A 21,931-nucleotide genomic window follows, 5' to 3' on the forward strand; every position below is an offset into this window, starting at 1 on the left:
TACTTTTTGAATGAGTAAGATGATTGAGCAAAATGTATGTAATCAAAATTTTAAGATTGTGGTAATTCTCAAGAAATCATATTATTTAGGCCCTTAAGAATGAAATGATATATAAAAATTTTAAGAGAAAAGTTAACTTGCTTTTAGTTTTGATTAAAGTTGTTTCATTGTATTAGTCCAACTTTATAAAATTGCCATGTTCATGGGTCATAGCTATTGGATATTACCAGTTTTGTTTCAACCCAGTAGTATTTCGAACCATCCAGCCAATTCCTTACTTTTCTTTAACCCATTTTTGCCTGAGATTGCAATTTTTTTGAGTTTTGAAAAATCAGACATTGGCAATGACCTTGAGCAGTAGGATATAAATAACTCCCACATGCTCAGCGTTCCAATAATGGAACAGTAGGCATAAATTTAAGGTACTGTTTTGTCCTTTTATCTCTGGCTTAACAAGTACCTATTTGACTTTTAATTTGTTGTTTCAATTCTTTGCATTTTAAATAGTCAATCTGATTTGAATTATTCAGATGGTTTTTCACATTGAAGGAGTGATAATAATTATTACTACTATTGCCCCCATGATGAACCCACAGCGAACATTTACTAAGTGAATATTTACTGTGTGTTAGGCATCATGCCAAGGAATATACGTTTTTGATGTGGCAGATATTAAATGTATCTTGAGGCAGTCACACATTTCTATAAACTTTGAAGATAAAACTTAAATTATAGGCACTATTTCGGAGGTTAAGACTAACTTAAGAAAAACATTATAAATGTCCTCAGGGGCCTTAAGGTTCTGACTTCACCAAACGCTAAATGAGAGGTTGTTATTTCCCAGGCCTTTGGCTGCAGGTTAGGATTACAGTTGTGAATATGATATTGTCGTTGCTCTGAAGTGACTTAGTTTAGTGGGGGAAACAAATTAATGGATCATTTAAATTTAGTCTCATAGTGTTACAGTGGATAGATGTTCGTGTTGTGGGGTGACCCTTCACCCAGCCAACATTGCATTCTGAGCTCGATAAGCACTTTAACTCTTTATAGGAAAGTAGTAGTAGACTTTCAAGTGCTTGATTTGGATACATCCCAGATAGTATAAATTTGATTTTGTTTCCATTTTTAGATATATAGTATGTATGAATGGAGTTAAAACATGAATGGAGTTAAAGTTTCTCAACAAATTTTTTAAAAATATTGTAGGCTTTAAATATGAATAGAAGAAAGACCTTGTTCAAGGTTAGTTGTCTCCTTTTAGTCAGAAATTATATGTCTTAGGTGTATTCAGAAAATACTATTTGCTCCATAAAATATTTCTATTGCCATATCATTTTGTATATATCAGCAAAAACTTTGTTCTGATAGCTTTATAAGGACACATGTAAATACTTTGCTTTAGGCAGGAAGCTATCATGGTTGCTAGACACATTCTTTATTTTGGTGCATAAATTTGAAAAATGAAGACCAGAAATGTCAGAAAGTATATAGAGAATATTGAATTACCAACCTTCTTGTACAGATGCACTCATACATTCACCCTAGGGAATGAAATTAAGCAGAGCCTCAACCTTAACTGTGTTTTTCAACATTTTTTGCGTGTAATTTTGTAAGTGTATTACCAATTATGACTGTGGTGGTTTTTATAATTTTTATCTTAAGTCCCGAAATAATTCTTTTTAATTATGAATTTTAGTCTAGGGTTTATGAAATAGGATAGTGCACATATTGATATTGTAGTAAGGCTTTTTCATTCTTACTCTTATAAGAAGAACAATTTTTTTTCTTGCTGTGTAGCAGTGAACTTTGTCTTAGTTGTCAAAAAGAGAAAATGACCTCTCAAAGATTTCTGATGCTGGGAGAGTGACTATGTTGACACAGTCATTCAACATATAAAGGAAGACTTGATGGGGTTGGCTCATCACTTCATTCAACAAATATTTATTTGACTTTAATTATAAATGTATGACACTGGAAAGGTGATGAATAAAGTGGAAAAGTTTCTCATATTTATGAGCTTTCAGGTTGGTGAGTGTTATTGAGGTGTATTACAGTAATATGTATGTTGGCGATTTTTTGTTACAGTGTGCAATTGGTGTGGTAGACAAACCCTATGTGGTATGTAAGCCCAGAGGAAAGGTCCCTTACCTAGTCATGGGTGGCCAGGGAAGCCTTCTCCAAGGAAGTGATGTCTAATCTGAGCCTTGAGGAATCACTATGAAGAACAATGCGAGATAGCCAAGAAAGGATGTGTATCTAAATTTCTTTTGAATTTCCTCTACATATCTCAAGCTGAGCATATCCAAAACCAAATTTATCTTTCTTCTCCCTAAAAATATCTTTTTCTCCTGCATTTTATAACCTTATTTATTTTCCCCAAATAACAACACTTTTTTTTCCAGCCTGTAAAACAACAAAACCCTGTAGTCATCTTAGATATACTCCTCTCTCTCATTTCCTTCATTCAGTCAGATACTAACATTTTTGGGTTCTGTAGTCTTTTTTCATTTCTTTGTCATTACCGTCTCCTCCACCTTAATTCAGAAGGCCTTCAGTTCTCTCTTGGATAACTGCAATAGCCTCCAAACCAATTTCCATGCCTCTAGTATGTCTTTTTCAGCCCATCTTTCACACTGCTGCTGGTTGAGTTTTTAAAAGTAAAATTTTGATTATGTTATTTACTTATTATACACACCCTAATAACTCTCTAGGATTTTTAAGAAAAAAGGATTAACTCTTTGGCTTACTGCAAAATTCCTTTCAGCAATTTTATTTCTGTGTACATCCCTGGCTTTATCCCCTTCAGTTTGTTCTCATATCTCTTTTTGTGCCCCTTACAAAGTATTGCTTGTCATTCATCCACACGCTGAAATGCTGGTAAATTTTTCAGACTTTGAGGTCAAGCATCATTCCTCCAGGAATCATTCCCCAGCTTTCAGTCTCTCTCTCTCTGTCTCTCTCTTTATTGCTGGTATTTTTAATGGATTTAGGGTTGTTAGTTTGCTTTTACTTCTCCACCAGCCACTGTGCTTACTAAAAAGTACACTGATCATATTCTGTTTAACTGTGTCTCCAGAACCTACCACTCTGAGGGGGCATATCTCGGGTGTGTTGTTAAATATTTATCGTGTAACGGGAAATAGGTAGATTAGGGCCAGATCCTAGAGGGTTCTTAGATAGTAATGATTGTAATGAAGTCACTGATAGTTTAAGAACAAAGGAGTCGTGTTATTTGAGCTGCCTTTTATAAAGAATAGCAACATTCAAAAAACAAATCTTATAGGGGGAAACATGTTTGGTTTTGAAAATATGTTTTTTTGTCTGTCTTGATAAGTTTTCATTAAGTGGTTGGAAATATATTCATGGACTGATTTGTAGCCTGGAATTCAGATGAGAAGCTGAGATATTGATAGGGATTTGTAAGCCATCAGTGTATGCATGGTGATTTAAACATGGGTGTGGAAGATGAGACAAGTAGGAGGGGGATGAGGAAAGAGTCCTATAGAGTGCCAACATTAGTGGGTTGGATTTTGTAGAAACCCATAACAGGAATTGGTAGGAGCACTCAAGGAGTAGCAGGAGAACCAGAAGTGTGTGTTGTAATGGAACATACAGAAAAGAGGTTGAATATGAAGGCCTATTTGTAGGTATTTATGCTATAGAACTGGCCTGTCTAATATGGGATGGTGGAAATGTTTTATAATCTATATTGTTCTACATGGTAGTCATCAGCCATATGTACCTATAGTGTACTTTTTAAAATGGCTGGTGTGACTGAGGAACTGAATTTTTAAACTTTATTTTTGATAATTTGTGTTTATATTTAAATAATCATTTGTGGTCAGTGGCTATGATATTGAAATAGCATGGCCCTAGAGAGACCACCTAAGATGAGACTGAGAGAAGTCCAGGGAATTTGGACTTCTGGAATTGGAATTTGGTAAGTCAGGGTTTTTAGAATGAATTATAGCTAAGTTGTGACAGATAATGACATGAATGGAGTTCAACAGGTCAGAAAAGTGAGTATGGTTTAAGAATACTCTTTGAAAAAGTTGACTTTTAAGCTAAAGAGAGATTGGTAAGAGGGGTTATAAGGAGTAAAATGAGGGATGAAAGTACAGAGGGGTTAACTATGCAAAGATGGTGTGAAGGCAATTGATTTAGCAAGTCCTTAGGGGGAAGCACTGGGTGACGGGGGAAGATGGGCGGACCTCTGAGACTCATGCATGGCTTGTTTAGTAGATTAGTAATTTGATTAGATTTAGGCTTAGAATCTTTTAAAATATTTAACGGTAAGAGTGGTTTGTAGGAGCTGTAGTAGTAGTGAGGAATGGTAATGTTGCTGTGGCTTAGGTCAACTGAAGGACACTTGGACAGTTTTTACCTATTAGTTTTTGTTAATAAAGGAACACAGGGTTGAGACTGAGAGGATCAGTAGTCTGAAATTTACCTTCCTTCCCTGTAAAATGGGAATTAAAGCGATATTTCTTATTTCACAGAGTTTTTGTAATGAAATCTAAGAATGCCTCTTTTTGTGCTTTAAAAACTATAAAGTATGGGGGGAGATAATACATGTGTAGGGTTAGGGGGTATGTGGAAAATCTCTATTTTCTGTTCAGTTTTGCCTTGAACCTAAAAACTGCTCCAAAAATTCGTCTGTTAAGTAAAACTGTAAAGCATTATCTACACGTTAATTGCAGGGAGGTGGCATAGTTTCATTTGAACTCAGACTCTGAAGGCAGGAAATCTGGCTTTTTAATCTCACATCTTTTACTAGCTATGAAGGACTAGCAACTGCCTCTGTGTTATTAAGGGCAAAATAAGATTCCCTTTATAAACTAAGTAAAAATAAAAGCCCTTTGTAAACGGTGGAGTTCTACATTGTTGTTATTTTCCTAATTGAGGTTTGAGTATATTTAAAATGTAGAGGCCACATTTGTGAGATAGTTGCATTTTTTTGATGGATTTTTTTTTCATTTTTTTTTTAAAGAAAGTCAAATGCTCGTGTTTGATTGTGAGACAAAAAGGAGATTTTTAGTTATAATAATGACAAAGTTGAATCTATTTGAATGCAAGATGAGAACTGGTGATTAGTGCATATATAAATTCTTATAGAAAACTCACTGGATTCACCAAATTTTATTGTTCGCTTTTTTTTTTCCAGAAGGTATTTCACTAGGGACTTTGAAAAATTAATTTATCATTACTTTCCCAATGATATTTGGAGATATTATGTTGTTATAGGAAAAAAAGTTAGAAACTGAATAGAATGGAGTTGTTTAGTAATAAAAAATATTAAAATGGAATCCCCTAAATCATGTTGATATACTTCAGATAAGTTTCAAGAATAAGTTTTTGCAAGTGGAGGGTGCGAGGAATTCGTACAATGCTTTGCTCTCTATTATTTTACACAAAGTCACAATAATATTTAGAGACTTTGAAGAAAATGCCAAGGTTACAGACAACTGTGGCCAGTTTGCTTTGCAGAGAGGTCACAGCTTTTGTCTGCGGCTTTTTTCTGCCCCCTTGTGAATGAATGATTTTGGTTGGGACCTGGAGGGGCCTAGAGAAAGACTCTCAGTGACTTTTCAAAACTCTACCACTCCTTTCATAAAATCAATTCAGGAATTTGTGTTCTACTGGCAGATCATTCGAGTCATATTTCTGTAAGAAGAATAGTGCTTTTCATTTTCATCTTTCTGTTTTTGTTATTATTTTTAATTTGTTTCAGTTTGAAAAAGAGTTTACCGACCACCAAGAAACTCAGGCTGAATTGCAGAAAAAAGAGGCAAAGATTAATGAGCTTCAAACAGAGCTACAAGCTTTTAAATCTCAGGTAAAATTCCACTTCGAGTGAATTTGGGTATTAAAAACACAGTGAGGGAGCGAAGGTTATGTTATATCTTCATAGCATCAAAATGTTTAAACTTTAATTTTGCTTGTGTATTTTTATAGCCTTATTTATATGTACTTGTGTTTTGCTTTTTTTTGGTCTTTTTTTTCTATATGTATGTATAGCTAAGCTTTTACTAATCATTCTGCTTTCTTATGTTTTGTTTGGGTTTTGTTCCTAATGTCACATGTTTCCTAAGTAATTAAGCATAAAGAGTAAGAAAATCTTTTACTCTCAGATTTGTTATTCATCACTGATCTTTATCCCACTACAGGAAATTATTGCTCAAGCTATTTATTTTTCAAAACCTTCAGCCTAGGGGTCCCTTGCAGTAAAAGATAACCTCTAGCTGAATGAGAACATTTTCTGATAATTTTTCAATTTCCAAAGTAAACAGATTTAAAACATGACAAAAAAGAGAGTAAATCTGGATTATGAAGCAGATAGCTCCCATGCACCCTCTACATATAAAACATTTAGATAGCAAGAAATACATAATCTGCATGCTGTATGTTGATGTAAGTAAGGAGGTAGAATATTCATAGCTAAATTTCTTCATGTAGATTTACGTACAGGATGATGAGCAATAAGTATAGTTTTGCTATTTTGCTTTCATCTTAATTTATGGTTATGTTGAAATAGTCTCAGGTATACTGTATCCTCTCTTATTGGCAATTTTGTTTTCTTTTAAATGCTTAGTGGATAGTTTTGTTACTGAGGCTGTCTGGAGATACCTTAAGAGATAGCTATCTGTTAATATTCAATTTGAGAAAAAAATTAAAATCTCCTATCTACAAGAAAATTATTCACATTCATCTTCGTTCTTTAGTGCTGCAAGAGGGAAGTATCACAATTTATTGAATTTTTTTTTTAATCTTTCCCATATGGCTCCTTGTCTTTCATATTGAAAGAAACATTTGATTGTGTCTGTACTTCAGACTGAGTTATAGACAATGGCTGAAATATTTATGACAAGTTTTTCTTGGTCTGGGCTAATGTAAATTTAAGAACTTTCTTTTCTTTTTAATTATATTCAGTTGAAGATTTATTTGTAAATCTTCTCCAGAAAATTCCAGTTTATAAAAAATGTATCCACCATTTTTGGATAAGTTATTGCTGCACAGTGCTTTTATATGATAGGAATAAGTATATGTTTTGAAAGTGAGATTAAATCAAGGAATCTCCTAAATTGTTTTAAATTGTATGCAGTGATGACCCATGTTTATGGCTATGAGAAGAAAAGCTAGAATTAGATACTTAATATTGGCCACCATATGCTCATGTTGGAACAACTGGCAAATTCTTTCTTTGGATGCTGGTTTATTTCTTATGAAATGAGGACATTTATCTTAAGATCTTTCTTTTTGTTCAAAGCTATGCGGACTATGAAGAGTATGAGTAAAATATGTTCTGTTATCTGTGATTTAACTCCTTTGCTCCTGTAGTCTCTTCACAACCAGGTACTTTAGGTGCTGGAGAGACATAGTGATGAGCCGATAGTCACAGTGTCTGGCCTCCCAAACCATATCTTCAAGTCAGTCTTCACACTTTATCAAATGAACTATTCTAGAGCAGAAATTCAGCCATATCTTTAAGACACTGATAGTTAATTATCAAATAACATTCAAAGGTTGGTACCATCTTTGAACACAGCAACCCAGATTACCACTGAACTGGTTTTTCTTTATACTTACTGGTTTTGATAAGGCATGCTTTTGATTTGTGGCCTCAACTTCTTTTATAACACTGTTTTCTTTGATTTCAGACGTCATTGATTTCAAGCTTTTGTACATGGTCTATTTTTCATAATTGTGCCATGAAAATTTAAAATTATGTAACATTTATTAAAGGCCCACCATGTGAAGGGCAGTTAGAATTGAAGTTTGTAATTTCAAGAAGCTAATCATATTACAAAAGTTATTTATTAACCCAGAATATCTTTTTTGTATCCATCGAAATGCATCTGTTAAATTCTTATTATGCCATGGAAACATGAGGACAAAAGTGACCAGTGGACACAGGTGGTTCTTTTTCACCCCTGATTTTACCTTGCTTCTCTGTGGCGTTTGATTCTGCAAAGCAGTCTTTTAGGTGGTGCTCTCTTCACTCATGGTTTTTGACCCTGTGCTTGGCTTTTTCTTTTCTTGTCTTTCATGCATTTATGCTATACATTTCTTCCATAGCTATCATGTACCATTCACTGCTTTAGGTGCTGGGGAAAGAGCAGTAAATAATACAAGATAGTCACTTACCTCATCAAGCTTATAATCTGTCAAAGAGATAAATGCTAATAATTCCTTAAATAAATTAACACTTTTGATAAGAGCTATTGAAAAGTACAAGGTGCTATGAGTGTATAATGAGTGGTCAGATAAGGCTTTCCCAAGGAAGGGACCTGGTAGCTCAGACTGAAGAGGCTAGTAGGAGATGGTCAGGTGAAGAGAATGTTCCAGGCAGAGAGGGAGCAGCATGTCCAAGGGCCCTGAAATTAGCATGAGGTTGGCACATACACGGAATTAGAAGAAAGGCACCTGCAAGACCAGATGGCAGGGACCAGATCATGACATACTTATATAGACCCTATGAAGAATTTTAATATGTTGTTGTTGTTGTTGTTTTCTCAAGTGCATTAGGACACCATTGAGAAGATCTGAGCAAAGGCATGATGTGGCAATATCATTTAAGTCCTTTTTTTGAAATCTTATTTTTTACTTATCACTTAAATGCTTGCGTTCCATAGAACTCTGTGCATAGACCCTTTGTCATGCTACATATTCTCTCCATACTGTGAGTGAACTTCTCTGCTTCCCTGACTTCAATGGTTTTCCAGAGACTACTGATTTTCAAATCTTCTAGATCCACATACCCATTTCCCTCCTGGACATTTCTACCTAGATGGTCATACCTGCCTCAAAACAGGGAATTATACTTCTGGCAATTATGTTTTTATGAGGGAAAAAAACCTGCAATCTTAAATTAGAAGAAAAATTGTTGGAATTTTGAATTTTGGTTTAACCATATGAAATTACTGATGTTTAATTATTTTGGTTTAAATGAATACCTTATTTTTGAGTAAAGTGCATATTTACAAGTTTTTTAGACATGTTCTTAGTTATGTCTCATTGTTTTTTTTCTCCAGTTTGGTGCCTTACCAGTTGATTGTAATATTCCTTTGCCTCCCTCTAAAGAAGGTGGAACTTCCTTATCTTCAGCACTTCCTCCTCCGCCTCCACTGCCTTCTGGTGGAGGGGTGCCGCCTCCACCCCCTCCTCCACCACCTCCTCCACTTCCAGGAATGCGGATGCCACTCGGTGGTCCTGTGCCTCCACCACCTCCCCTGGGATTCCTTGGAGGACAAAATTCTCCTCCTCTACCAACCCTGCCATTTGGGTTGAAACCAAAGAAAGAATTTAAACCTGAAATTAGCATGAGAAGATTGAATTGGTTAAAGGTAAAACAAATTAATAGAGGAAAATACTTTTACCTAGATCTAAATCTAATTTTGGATTTATATATACATAATTTCTAATGGAATTTAATTTATACATAATTTAATTTATATATATGTAATTTCAAATGTCGCTAATCAAAGTGACAATAAAATAGCGTTTTTTTTTTTGTTTTTTTGTTTTTTTTCTTAAAGTATTAGGATAAAGCCCTTTGATATTGACTAAGACTTTCTGGTTTATAAATATGGTGAGAGTTGATGTTGTTCCAGTGGAATGTGATTTGTAATTAAATTGATAATTAAATATTATTGCAGTGAATCCTATGTTTATGAAGCATTTCTCAAAAAAAAAAAAAAAATGATGGTGTTCCTAGGAAATTTTCTCTATTGATAGATGTTGGGAAAGTGTTAACTAGTTGTCAGAAGCTAATGTCTAGTCAGATCGTAAGAATTCAGACTTCTGCAGAAAAATGGTTTTATGGTAACAGAAACATGGAAAATGCTGTATAATGTATCCTGCCCTTCAAGATGTATATAGTGCAGGTAAGAATTGTTAGAGACTATGAGAAATGCAATTGAGAAGAAGCTAATTAAATCATATTTCAAATCCTCAACTATTGGATCATGGAAGCGTTTTCTTCCTAATAAGACGTTAACATCCTGCAGAACTTGTATCTCATTGAACACACTTTGGGGAAAAATCTTACAGATACAACTTTATAAATTTCTGCTGGTAGCTATGATAGTCTATGCATAATGCTTGGCCTCGGACAGGTGAACACTCACCTATTTATGAATCAGTCTTCTCTCTGATTGTAGATCAGACCTCATGAAATGACTGAAAACTGTTTCTGGATAAAAGTAAATGAAAATAAGTATGAAAATGTGGATTTGCTTTGTAAACTTGAGAATACATTTTGTTGCCATCAAAAAGGTAAGTTTTTGATTATTTATTAACTTATAATTTATTGATTATAATTATTATTTAATTAATTTAATTTTAGAATTTTAACATGATACTTTTTACATACCAATTTTTAGAAAACATTGGTTTTTGAATCCTGTACATGATATTTTTACATTCCTAATGGGCAAATAAATGGTATAATGAAATAAAGTGCTTAAAAAGTAAATTCTGTTTTAAAAATACAAAAGGTTAATATAAAATTTTGATTATTAAATTTTCTATATAATATTATTTTTGAAGATATTCCATTGGGATAAATTAGACTTTTGTAAAAGAGGACATTTTCAGAGACAGTTTTGGCATGAGAATGTCCTTTAGTTTGAAAAATAAAAAAACAAAATGTGTGCTTTCTTTTAGTTAGAATTTTACTACCCTTTAGTATTATAGTGACTTGGGGGGCTAGGAGAGGGATAGCATTAGGAGAAATACCCAATGTAGATGACGGGTTGATGGGTACAACTAACCACCATGGCGCATGTATAACTATGTAACAAACCTGCATGTTCTGCACATGTATCCCAGAACTTAAAGTATAATCCAAAAAAAATTACAGTGACTATCACATAATTTAATTAATTGCTATGAGTCACATGGGATAGAAATATCAAATTTATAGTGTCTTAAGAGTTAGCTTGAAAGAGAAGTATCTAAGTAGATTATATGATCTTTTCATTAAAAGCAATGGCATTCATTTTCCAGAATGTTTTGTGATAGGTTTTACCTATGCAGTGTGATTTTTAAAAAATTGTTTAGGTATTACGTAAGTCTGAAAATTGAACTTATTTCATCCAGTTTCGTGGGCCTGCTACTTACATTTCAAGACTGATCTCCACACAGAATTTTTAAGTATTATATAAAACTTACATTTTAGGTCTGTAGTGCAAAACACTTAGATCAATCATTACCTTTTAATTTTCCAAAAGAACTTTTTAACTGTAGACTTATGCCACCTATATCCCTGGGCTCATAGAACAAAGGAAGAGGTGGCAGGGAGAGATTGTACTGGGTGGATACAGGTCAGAGACTTTTGTGTAGAGGGTTGAGTTGACTTCTTAAATGTTGACTGTTATCCAGGCACCATGCTAGATGCCTTATACATCTGATTTAACTTGAGCACAGCAGCCAAAGAATGTTGGCAGATATTTTAAAAATGTATTTGTATTCCTTTGAATGACTTTCTGAAAGATTAGAAACTCTTTCTAAAAGGTAATTGTAAATTAGGAAATTCTTAATGTAAATTAGAAACTCTTTCTAAAAGGTAATTGTAAATTAAGGTAGTTTTCTAGAATTTGGTAAATCAAAAACCGTTAACAGATATTTTTGAGTACCATTTATCCTGACTAAAATATTAAAAATGGTATATTTTTGGTCTTTGAACACAGGGAGAATTTTCTCAGCAAGCTCACCCTAGTAAACTTGTGAATAAGATTTTAATTTTACCTTTTGATTATGAAGGATCAAAATTTTCTTTGAATAAGATTAGTGTACTCTTCTGGCAATCAAGGAAAATATATGGCAGTTAAAATTTGTATTTACATGTAAAACACTTCAGAATTTCAGATTTCATTATCTGGAATTGATTAGTTTTCCTTTTGCTTTCCTAGTAGGTACAAATGGTGGTTCCTAAAAACTATTTAAGTAATGCTGCCATAGAGCTACTCTCTCTTTTTTTCTCCTTACTCTGATTACTTTCTTAATTAATGAGGCTCAAAAGGGAAACTTGTTAGCATGTCTTTAATTTAGCTGTAGTGTTAGCCCTAAATGAAATAATTGGACCTTTAAAAAATTCTTAAGTCATCTAACTTTAGCCTTGAGATTCAAGGTTGAAAAAAAAAATGATATATTTGCTGAATCTAATAGTAGTTAGAAAGATTAAGGTGAAAAGGTGATCAGTTTTTGCATACTCCTTATTTCCATCTCTCTCTGCCTTTGTACTGCTGGTCCTTTGGCCTGAAATCTTTACTTGACTTAGAGGCTGGCAGAGGACTATGATACCTTCTGTCTCAACTCAACTCAAATGCTGCTTTCTTTTTTTCTGTGACAGTAGATGACATTTCCAAGGGGAACACAAAAGGTGGGGAAGCCCAGGGTTGTGACTTCGAGCAGTGCTAACATTTGTCAGTGGTAAGCAGAGATGAGCTGTAAAGGTGGCTATTTTTTTGAGACTTCATTTTAAAGAATAATTCCTAGAAAGCATTATTTGAGGAGTCCTAAGAATGCTTTTTGGCATTACTGGTCGTCTGGCAATCAAGGAAAATACATTGCAGTTAAAATGTGTATTTACATGCAAAACATTTCAGAGTATTTTATAGGAAAGGTCAGTCATTGCTCCGTTCAGAGAAACGGTATTTTATATTGCCATTTAATAGGAAAGATCAGAAAGGAAGGAAAGAGAAAGAGGTCCACAGAGCTTAGACAAGACTGGTCAAGTAGACAGGTTGCTCTTTGTGGTCTCTATTCGTGACCTGGCTGCTGAGGCATTGAGTCCAAATGTTACATTCACCTGTCCCCCTGACTGCAACATACTTCATTTGAATCAATTTTGTAATTGCTGCATAATTCAAAATTATGGCCGGGTGCAGTAGCTCCCGCCTATAATCTCAGCCCTTTGGAAGGCCGAGGTGGGTGAATCACTTGAGGCCGGGAGTTTGAGACCAACCTGGCCAACATGATAAGACCCCCATTTCTACTAAAAAAATTAAAACAAAAACAAACAAACAAAAAAAAAACCAGCCAGGCATGGTGGTGCACACCTGTAGTTCCAGCTACACCGGAGGCTGAGGCATGAGAATTGCTTGAACCTGGGAGGCAGAGGTTGCCGCGAGCCAGGATCATGCCACTGCACTCCAGCCTGGGCAACAGAGTAAGACTCTGTCTCAAAAAAAAGAAAAAAAAAAAAAACAACAACCGAAAACAAAAGTAAACCTGGTCACTTATATATTGTTCATTCCAAGGTGAAAATCCATTTGTCTTTCCACCCTTTAGCAAGCCAGTGTGGGAGATAGAGGCATTGGCTGCTGGCTGATTTTCATCACAACTAGGCGGGAAAGGATGGTAATTACTGAAGAATAGTGGGTTTTTTAGAGAAATGGCGTATCTCTGTTTTTTATTGCAGTAGTAACTGGACTGAGAATCAAGGCTATTTCTTTGATTATAAAGAAGGACATTCCATCCCAGGCATTTAAATGATAGATGCCAATCCTTTGTGCTTCCCAAGCATTCAAAAAAAAACAAAAACAAAAACAAAAACAAAAACAAAAACAAAACAAAACAACAACAAAATAGGTAGTAAGAACAAAGGAACCGAATCCAATCATTTAAAGAGATCCTTGAAGATTTCTCTCATGTAGCCTTTATTTGTTGTCAAATAAGTGGGGTTTTTTTCTTACGGTAGACACTACTTTAGGTTTTCAGGACTTTTACTGTTTAGACCACTGGGATTTACAAGTCTAATACATTGAGAGCTGGAAAAGGAGCTAATATCTATTGCACATACGTGATATATCAGTGCCTGAGCTGGGTTGTCTTCATATTATCTTGTTTAATCTTTACTGTATCTCAGCTGGGATCTTTTCTTTTGGTCTGCTGATGGCAAAACAATTCTGACTTCTTGCTATACTATCCTGCCCTACCTACGTTTACACTACCAAGATATTCTTGATAAAGGCTTGGATATTTCCTCTTAATTCCTGTTGCCTTTTATTACATTCCTACTTTTTTTTTTTTTTTTCCAATTAGATCTTACCTATTCTGCTTTTTAAATTAATCTTTGTGACCATTTATAACGCTTCTGTGGGAAAGTACCTTGTACCATATCTGTAGAGGAATAGGAATCCTCTCTAATCCTTTTCCTGTGAAAAATCAGTAATTTTTTCCTGATTCACTTACATCATTTTCTTTTATACTTTATTTTGCTGTTAAGTAACTCACTTTGGTTTTCTTGATTCTCTCTTGTAAGTTTTTGGGATACATCTCAGCTTTCTATATTTTAAATTATTCTGGAAATATATATAGACACTTTTCCAGATTATCTTTTTTCTTTTTCTCATACCTCCTCTTTCATATCTTCCACTTTTTCTTATTGGCTACCACTGCCCCACTCAACAAATATTTATTGGGTGCATATTGCATGTTGCGCCTCGTGCTTGACACTGGGGATGCCAGCATGAGTAAGGCAGGCGTGCTTCCCTGACTCCTGTTGCTTTTACATTCCTGATGAAACTCAGTCAAGCTCTTAGTTGAAGCATAATAACGAGGAGTGGAATAACAAATGCTGATTTGGATTTTAGAAAAGACTGACATATTTTACTAAATTCAGCTTCTGTTAAGACTTAACAAGGTTATAAAAGAACATTGTTTATATTTCTCTCTGAAATTTAATCATAATATTCACATATTGAACATTTGGTATCATCAAAATAATGCTAATGACCTGTGTGGTTTTTTTTTTTTTTTTTTTACCAGATTGGAAGCATCTGTTGGTTAATTTTTACAGGCTGTTGGAAAATGGATTAGAGTATACCAACAGGTTATTGGTGTTGGATTTGTCAAGTAAAATTAATATTAATTACTTTCATTATTCACAAACTGTTAACTTAATAGGGATTAAAGGGCTTTCTGAAAGTATATGAGTAGTCTAATTCACTTAGACTAATTTATTATGAAAATGTGGTTCCACAATTGTTAGTTTTCTGAAGTAATCATATTTTATAACAGGTATGTCATACTTGCCAGATAGGGCCCATAAATTGGTTTATAAATTATTTCTCAACTGAATAGTTATGGCATATGGAAAAAGTTAATGGATTATCCACTTAAAAACAAATGAAGCTTAGATTTCTGACATCATAGTTCAGTGGACAAAGAATTGAGGTAGTAAGTGATAAACATGGATTATCCCAGCAACTTGGCTGTGTTCAAGATGTTGCATTGTATTTGAAACATAATTTATTCCTCTGTACAAACAAATGTGTATAAAAATTTTGAAACTACCTCACAAGCCTACATTAAGGTGAACATATAGAAATATGTTTTTTTTTTTTTTTTTGGAATGCATGCTAATAAAGAGATGATGCCAAAATAAATGGAACATGTTTTATACATAGTAAAGTTTTCTGAAAAGAACAGAAGATTTCACAAATGCTAATTTGGAAGATTGGGGAGAAAGTCAGTAGAGAATGAAACATTTCTCTAGGGACATATCATTTGGTTCTTGTCTGTGGCTGAATCTCAAAAGTACTAAAGAATTAAGGAAATTATGAAATGGGTCAAGAATATCTTATCTTCCCATTAAAGGATCTCATTGTTACCAGTTACAGTACTTTCTCTGTTAAGGTGCTGAAGAAATGGGGATTTATTTTGAAAGCTTTAGAGAAATGGGAACTAAAGAGAGAGGCTAAAGAAAGTGGATTTATTTAGCTTGGAGCCACAGAAGACTTGCAAGTCCACCAAATGCTTTGGTTAAATGCTTAGTTACAGCATATCTTTGGTATAGTGTGGTAGAAATTTATGCATTGTAACATCTGTACAGTATGCAAGAAATATGTCTATTTTGAATCCCTATAAATAGACATGTTTCTTGCATGCTGTACAGATGTTACAAACAGAAAGAGAAGAAACTAGGGTGTAGGTATATTGGGGTGTGTACGTACATACACATAGCTTTTTCTTTCTTTTTTCTACTTTCCTACTTCTACTGGAGAAAGGAATGATATTAGGGTAATGGATTTAACTGGAGTCACTTGACTAATGGTAGATTGGAGGATACTGTTTCTTTTCCATTTTACAAGTTGACCTTGATATTTTAATATTGGTAGTAAGTTCTTAGTGGTGTGTCTGTAGCTATCATCTCTTAACAAAATTATAAAATTGTTACATTTCATTGTTGTTATCTCACACCTTTTGTCTCAAAATTTATCTTACATTTTCTCTATCTTCTGCCTTACTCTCCATTTCATCAGGGCAATTCTAGTTGCCCTCCTATTGCTTAAAGTGCACTTCCCTATTTTAGGCAGTTCTTTGCCTTGTCTGCATCATGTTCTGTCATTCAGGGCTCCCACTCAAATTAGTGCTTGTTATTAACCACCTGGAAATTTAAATGAGGCTTATCCTTCTGAATGCTCTATTGTAATGTTAAAGCATTAATAACATTTTGAGGCTGGGCACAATGGCTCATGCCTCTAATCTCAGCGCTTTGTGAGGCCAAGACAGGAGGATTGCTTGAGGCCAGGAATTCATGACCAGCGTGGGCAATGTAATGAGACCTGTCTGTACAAAAGTAGACATTGGGTGATAGAGTGAGACCCTGTCTCTATTTAAAAAGAAAAATTTGTAAATGTAGCTATTCACATACCTATCTCCTCCTTCCCCTCCCCCCCTCCTTACACATACTGTTTGCCTGACTAGGAGATGGAATCATCTAGAGTTAGAATGGTAACCTGATACCATCCTTGGAACACAGGAAGAGAATAGGGTCAAGATAGGAGAGTCAGAAGTAGATACAGGGTACTTCTTGCTGGATTAAATGCTATATAGCAATTTGGTATTAAATAAATAGTATAGCAAATAAATGGTATAAATATAGTAAATAGTAAATTCTATATAGCATTTTGATGTTAAACAGAATAAGTTATACATATTCTTAGAAAAATATGTAAAAAATAACTTAATTATATATTTTAGAACCTTGAATTTCACAATTTAGATTTTTAGGTGATTATGCATTCATGTGTTTAGGTAAGCTATTCTTGTCCCTCAAGGTTAAATCATTTGGGCATATGATCTTATAATGTATTCTGTGCATTTAATAGAAGCTTTCACATGTTTGTTGGCATCTGAGTAGGTAAGCCAGGTTAGAGACCTTTTGTTAGCACAACTTTCACTTGTCGAAGTTCATCTCTGTATCTTAAAAGAATGGGTGTTTCAAAGTCAGACACTTTATCCCAGAATTCTTTTTTTTTTTTGAGACTGAGTCTGGCTCTGTCGCCCAGGCTGGAGTGCAGTGGCCGGATCTCAGCTCACTGCAAGCTCTGCCTCCCGGGTTTACGCCATTCTCCTGCCTCAGCCTCCCGAGTAGCTGGGACCACAGGCGCCCGCCACTTCGCCCGGCTAGTTTTTTGTATTTTTTAGTAGAGATGGGGTTTCACCGTGTTAGCCAGGATGGTCTCGATCTCCTGACCTCGTGATCCGCCCGTCTCGGCCTCCCAAAGTGCTGGGATTACAGGCTTGAGCCACCGCGCCCGGCCTAGAATTCTTAACTTGGGGTCTGCAGATAGAATTCTGGGGTCTGAACTTGGATAAGAAAAACAATCACATACTTTAACCTCTAATTGAAATTTAGCTTTTTCTTCAATTATAGGCAACAAACATAGCAGTACCTATTAAATTTCCATGAGTACAGTTCATATATACTTTCAAAATACATTAGAATTATTTTAATTAAGTTGAAATATCATTTAAAATGATCAGTATTTCAAAATTAGAGTAGTTATTAGACCTGCAACTAGATCTTGTTATTTAATTCATTAATAAAGCAGATTTTGTTGATTGGTTCCACCTGGAAGCAGACACGGAGATGCTGGAGTGTGGGTTTCTTTTAAGGGTTAGGATGCAAGACTGCGCAGGTAAAACCTTAGACCATGGTGCAAACCTGACAAATCCTCAGCCAGTCTAGCTAGGAAGGAGCTCTGGAACAAATGATGCCTGTGAGAGGAGTCCCTCATTGGGCCCTAGTGGCAGTCCTTACTACTTGTGCCAGGCTCAGCCATAGGCTGAGGGCTGCCCAGGATGAGTGTGGCCTGGACTCAAAAGTTAAGGAGGATTCTAAAGTTGCTATAACTTGAAGCCTGTCAGCTAAATGCACTCCTTGCGACTGAATGGAAAGTTCTTCCGAAATGGAGATCTGAGCAGCACATCTACATTGCTTCCTCACATGTGTATTACTATTTCATAAACTGGTGTTTAATGCATTTTGATAGCTCCTTTCAAATATAATTTGCTTCCTTTGAAATCCTATATATTTTTGTTTATGCATTTAAAAATACTATTTTGAGAAAGGGTCCACTTCTTTGACTATCAATGGGGTCTTTGGTAAAAAAAAAAGGTCAAGAATTAATTCAGACTCTCTCATTTATGCAGTAGTGAAAGTGAAGTAACATCAAAGACCTGGGCCTGAGCCTGGGCTTAACTGCTGCCTATTTAAATTTATGTTGCCTTTTTTTTTTTTTTTAATTCAAGGAACCAATACATGTAATGAAATATTTCATCTAACTTAGAATAATGTTTTAAGGCAATTTTAACATCAGACTGTCCATTTTTGAATCTCACTTTAACAGACTACTATAATGCATTTATTAATAAAAGTATACTTAGATCAAATCTGGACAAAATATGAAACTCATTAGATGATAATAAAACAACATATTAATAATGTATTTTTTACTAGTTAAATGTTTGCTTATGTTACTTTATTTGCTCCCAGAAACATTTATGTGAAAGAACCAAGACAGATGTTGTATTCATTTATATGTAAGAAAGTTACATTCTTTGGTGAATTTCAGCTAAAAGAATCAGCTACTCTGAAGGGAATACAGATTCAAGTCTAAAGCCATTGGTCTTTGTGCTATGCCATGCTGCTTCTCTGATTAAAAGAAATCCTATTATGTTTTATTTAAAGTGCTCTGCTTTGATTTAAAATAATTTTCCTCTCATCTCCTGCCACCTTACCACTGCCCCACAGCAGTTCACCCTCATTCCACAATTTATATTAAAGGCTTTAAAAACTTGCCGTTTTTTATTAAGACCATCTTTCATCATTTGGTACCTCTATTCACTTCTGTAAGTATTTGAGCTGTAAATACTAACATCATGCTGTGTAATATACATGTGAAGTGAGGGATGTTGTAGAGCCCACCCTACAAGTGTGTGACCCTGGCTTTTACAGCTGTAGTTTCTTTCCTCTATAAAATGGGGGACATAATACCCATCTCATGAGGTTATTGTGAGGATTATATAATGCATATTGTAAAGCATCTTTTGCAGTGCCCAGCTCATTGTAGTTGCTCAGGAAATGTTAGCTGAACTTAAATGTTGAGAATACAGAACTCATTTCAACTTATAAAGTTTTGTGTATCATCTCTGAATCTTCCACAGTGTAACAAGTTAAATGGCCTATATTCACTGTAGCCTTGCTTTCAAGTGAAACTTTCTATATCATGAAACTACTGTGTTAACTGACCTATGTTAATAGCCACTTATGGAGACTACTGTAACACTAGTTCATACCATTAACTTTAGAAAATAATAATAGATTATTCTGTATATCTAGTTTCATTTTTATGTATGTCTTAAATGTCAAGTGCTTCATTAAGTTTCTTGAGACAGGGATTTGTTGAATCAGGGATAAATATAAAGCTCTTTTTTATTTCCTGATTTTCTTTTCCCCCCATGACTTCTTTCCTTTCAGTTGATGACTCATTCATGGAACTGGGGCCTAATAATATTTGAAATTTTGTGAGATTTGAAAGCTGAAATTCTAAACTTTGCTTTTCTTGTTGTGATTTCAGTTTTAGAGCATTGAACTGGTGACTTTGGGGGTGATCTTCAAAAACTCATTCACTCTCTTGTAAAATGTTACTTGTTTTTGCTATAATTCATTATTTTTGACAGTGATTTACATTTTCAGAGATTAGTGAGGATGGTAGAGATGGCTCAATATAATTATGGACCTGGGTTGAATTAAGGCATAGAGAAGCTTTATTTGATAGGCAAATAAGAATGCCAGATAAAGTGTATGGCTAAATTCTCTGAAGGGTTTGCAGGAGGCATGATAACTTTTAGTGTTTTTAGTTTCATAGATTGCTAGCAGAAGGTTCGGAAGAGTGATAATTTTTTAGGAATGGATTACTCCTTTTTTTCTCCTCCATTTGTGTGGTACAAGCTAATAGAAATTAGTTGGGTGAACCATATGTCATTATACCATTTTGACAATCGAAACCTTCACATGATTCAACTAAATATTCATTTCCTAAACTGCTGACAAATTATTAAGGAAATACATAAAGAAATGTCTTTCGTTTTTAGCTTAAATGAAAGTGAGTATTTATACTTTCCCTACTAGCTTGACAGGTAATAGATGAGGAGGACAGAACTCTTTTTTTTTTTTTTTTTTTTTTTGAGACAGAGTCTCGCTTAGTCGCCCAGGCTGGAGTGCAGTGGCGCGATCTCGGCTCACTGCAAGCTCCGCCTCCCGGGTTCACGCCATTCTCCTGCCTCAGCCTCCCGAGTAGCTGGGACTACAGGCGCCCGCCGCCTCGCCCGGCTAATTTTTTGCATTTTTAGTAGAGACGGGGTTTCACAGTGTTAGCCAGGATGGTCTCGATCTCCTGACCTTGTGATCCGCCCGCCTCGGCCTCCCAAAGTGCTGGGATTACAGGCGTGAGCCACCGCGCCCGGCTGAGGAGGACAGAACTCTTGAAGTAAAAATTATTCAACTCAGAATATGACTTACAGCCCCCAAATCTGTGATTGGAAAAAAAACCTTAGAATTTTACATTCTGTATTAGTGTATATAAATCAGTCCTTTCTTGTGAATCAGTGAGGAAATTTGCCTGCAGGGAATGATTAAAACAAGAAGTCTGGTAGTTGGTGGTCCTAGAGTTGGTTCATTCAACATCCCAGTGATGTCAGAACTCTAGGTTAACTTCTCATCTATTTTTCTTAGCTTTCTCTTCAATTTCAGCTTAGCTTAGCTAACAGAGACTGGAAGAATCATTATGCTCACCAATGGGGTTTGTATTAGTTTTCTATTGCTGCTATAACACATTACTATAGATTTAGCAGCTTTAAAAATGCAAATTTATTATCTTCCAATTCTATAGAAGTCCAGTATGGGTTTCACTAGTCTAAAATCAACAGGACTGTGTTCTTTTCTGGATGCTCTGGAGGAGAATATGTTTCCTTGCCTTTTCCAGTGGCTAGAGGCCACCCACATTCCTCAGCTTGTGGTCTCCTTCCTGTATCATCAAAGCCAGCAACAGCAGAGCAAGTCATCTTGTTACATCTCTCTCGCCTGGCTTCCATGATTCCATCTCCTTCTCTAACTCTGACCTAACCTACAAAAGGTTCTTTTAAAGACTCACATGGGATTAAATTGGGCCCACCTGGATAATCCATTCTGCTCTTCCCCATCTCAGAATCCTTAACCTTGATCACATGTGCAAAGTTCCTTTTTCCATGTGAGGTAAATTATTCACTGGTCCCGAAATGAGGACATGGATATCTTTGGCAACGAGGGCTGTGGAACAACTCTATGCCATAAAATTGCAGTATTTCACAGGGTACTTGGGTGTGAAACGAACATTGTTTATGTTATGTCACTTTCTTTTAGCTTGCATTCCTTTTATAGGAATGCCATTTTAGGAGTCCTGGGGCATTTTGACTCAACTTTTTAAATCATTTATTCTATTCACAAAATGTTTATTGAAGACTGGGTACAGTGGTTCACACCTGTAATCCCCGCACTTTGGGAGGCTTAGGTGGGTGGAGCATCTGAGGTCAGGAATTTGAAACCAGCCTGGCCAACATGGTAAAACCCCATCTCTACTAAAAATACAAAAATTAGCTG

At 35.2% G+C, this 21,931-nt stretch overlaps 1 protein-coding gene across 8 annotated transcripts in view; it reads left to right on the forward strand.

The window, feature by feature from the left end:
* LOC105485577 (diaphanous related formin 3) overlaps window positions 1-21,931 on the forward strand; it is a 498,294-nt gene that overhangs the window by 182,823 nt on the left and 293,540 nt on the right. For all 8 annotated transcript variants that reach the window (XR_011614754.1, XM_071081265.1, XM_071081266.1 and 5 more), the window contains 3 exons: window positions 5,732-5,836; window positions 9,033-9,344; window positions 10,161-10,275. Coding sequence is in view for 7 of the 8 variants with exons in the window: in XM_071081265.1 (XP_070937366.1) it covers window positions 5,732-5,836; window positions 9,033-9,344; window positions 10,161-10,275 (532 nt within the window). In the remaining variant the exon portion in view is untranslated. The remainder of the gene's footprint in view (window positions 1-5,731; window positions 5,837-9,032; window positions 9,345-10,160; window positions 10,276-21,931) is intronic.

Source organism: Macaca nemestrina, chromosome 16 (genome assembly GCF_043159975.1).
Source record: "Macaca nemestrina isolate mMacNem1 chromosome 16, mMacNem.hap1, whole genome shotgun sequence".
NCBI lineage: Eukaryota > Metazoa > Chordata > Mammalia > Primates > Cercopithecidae > Macaca > Macaca nemestrina.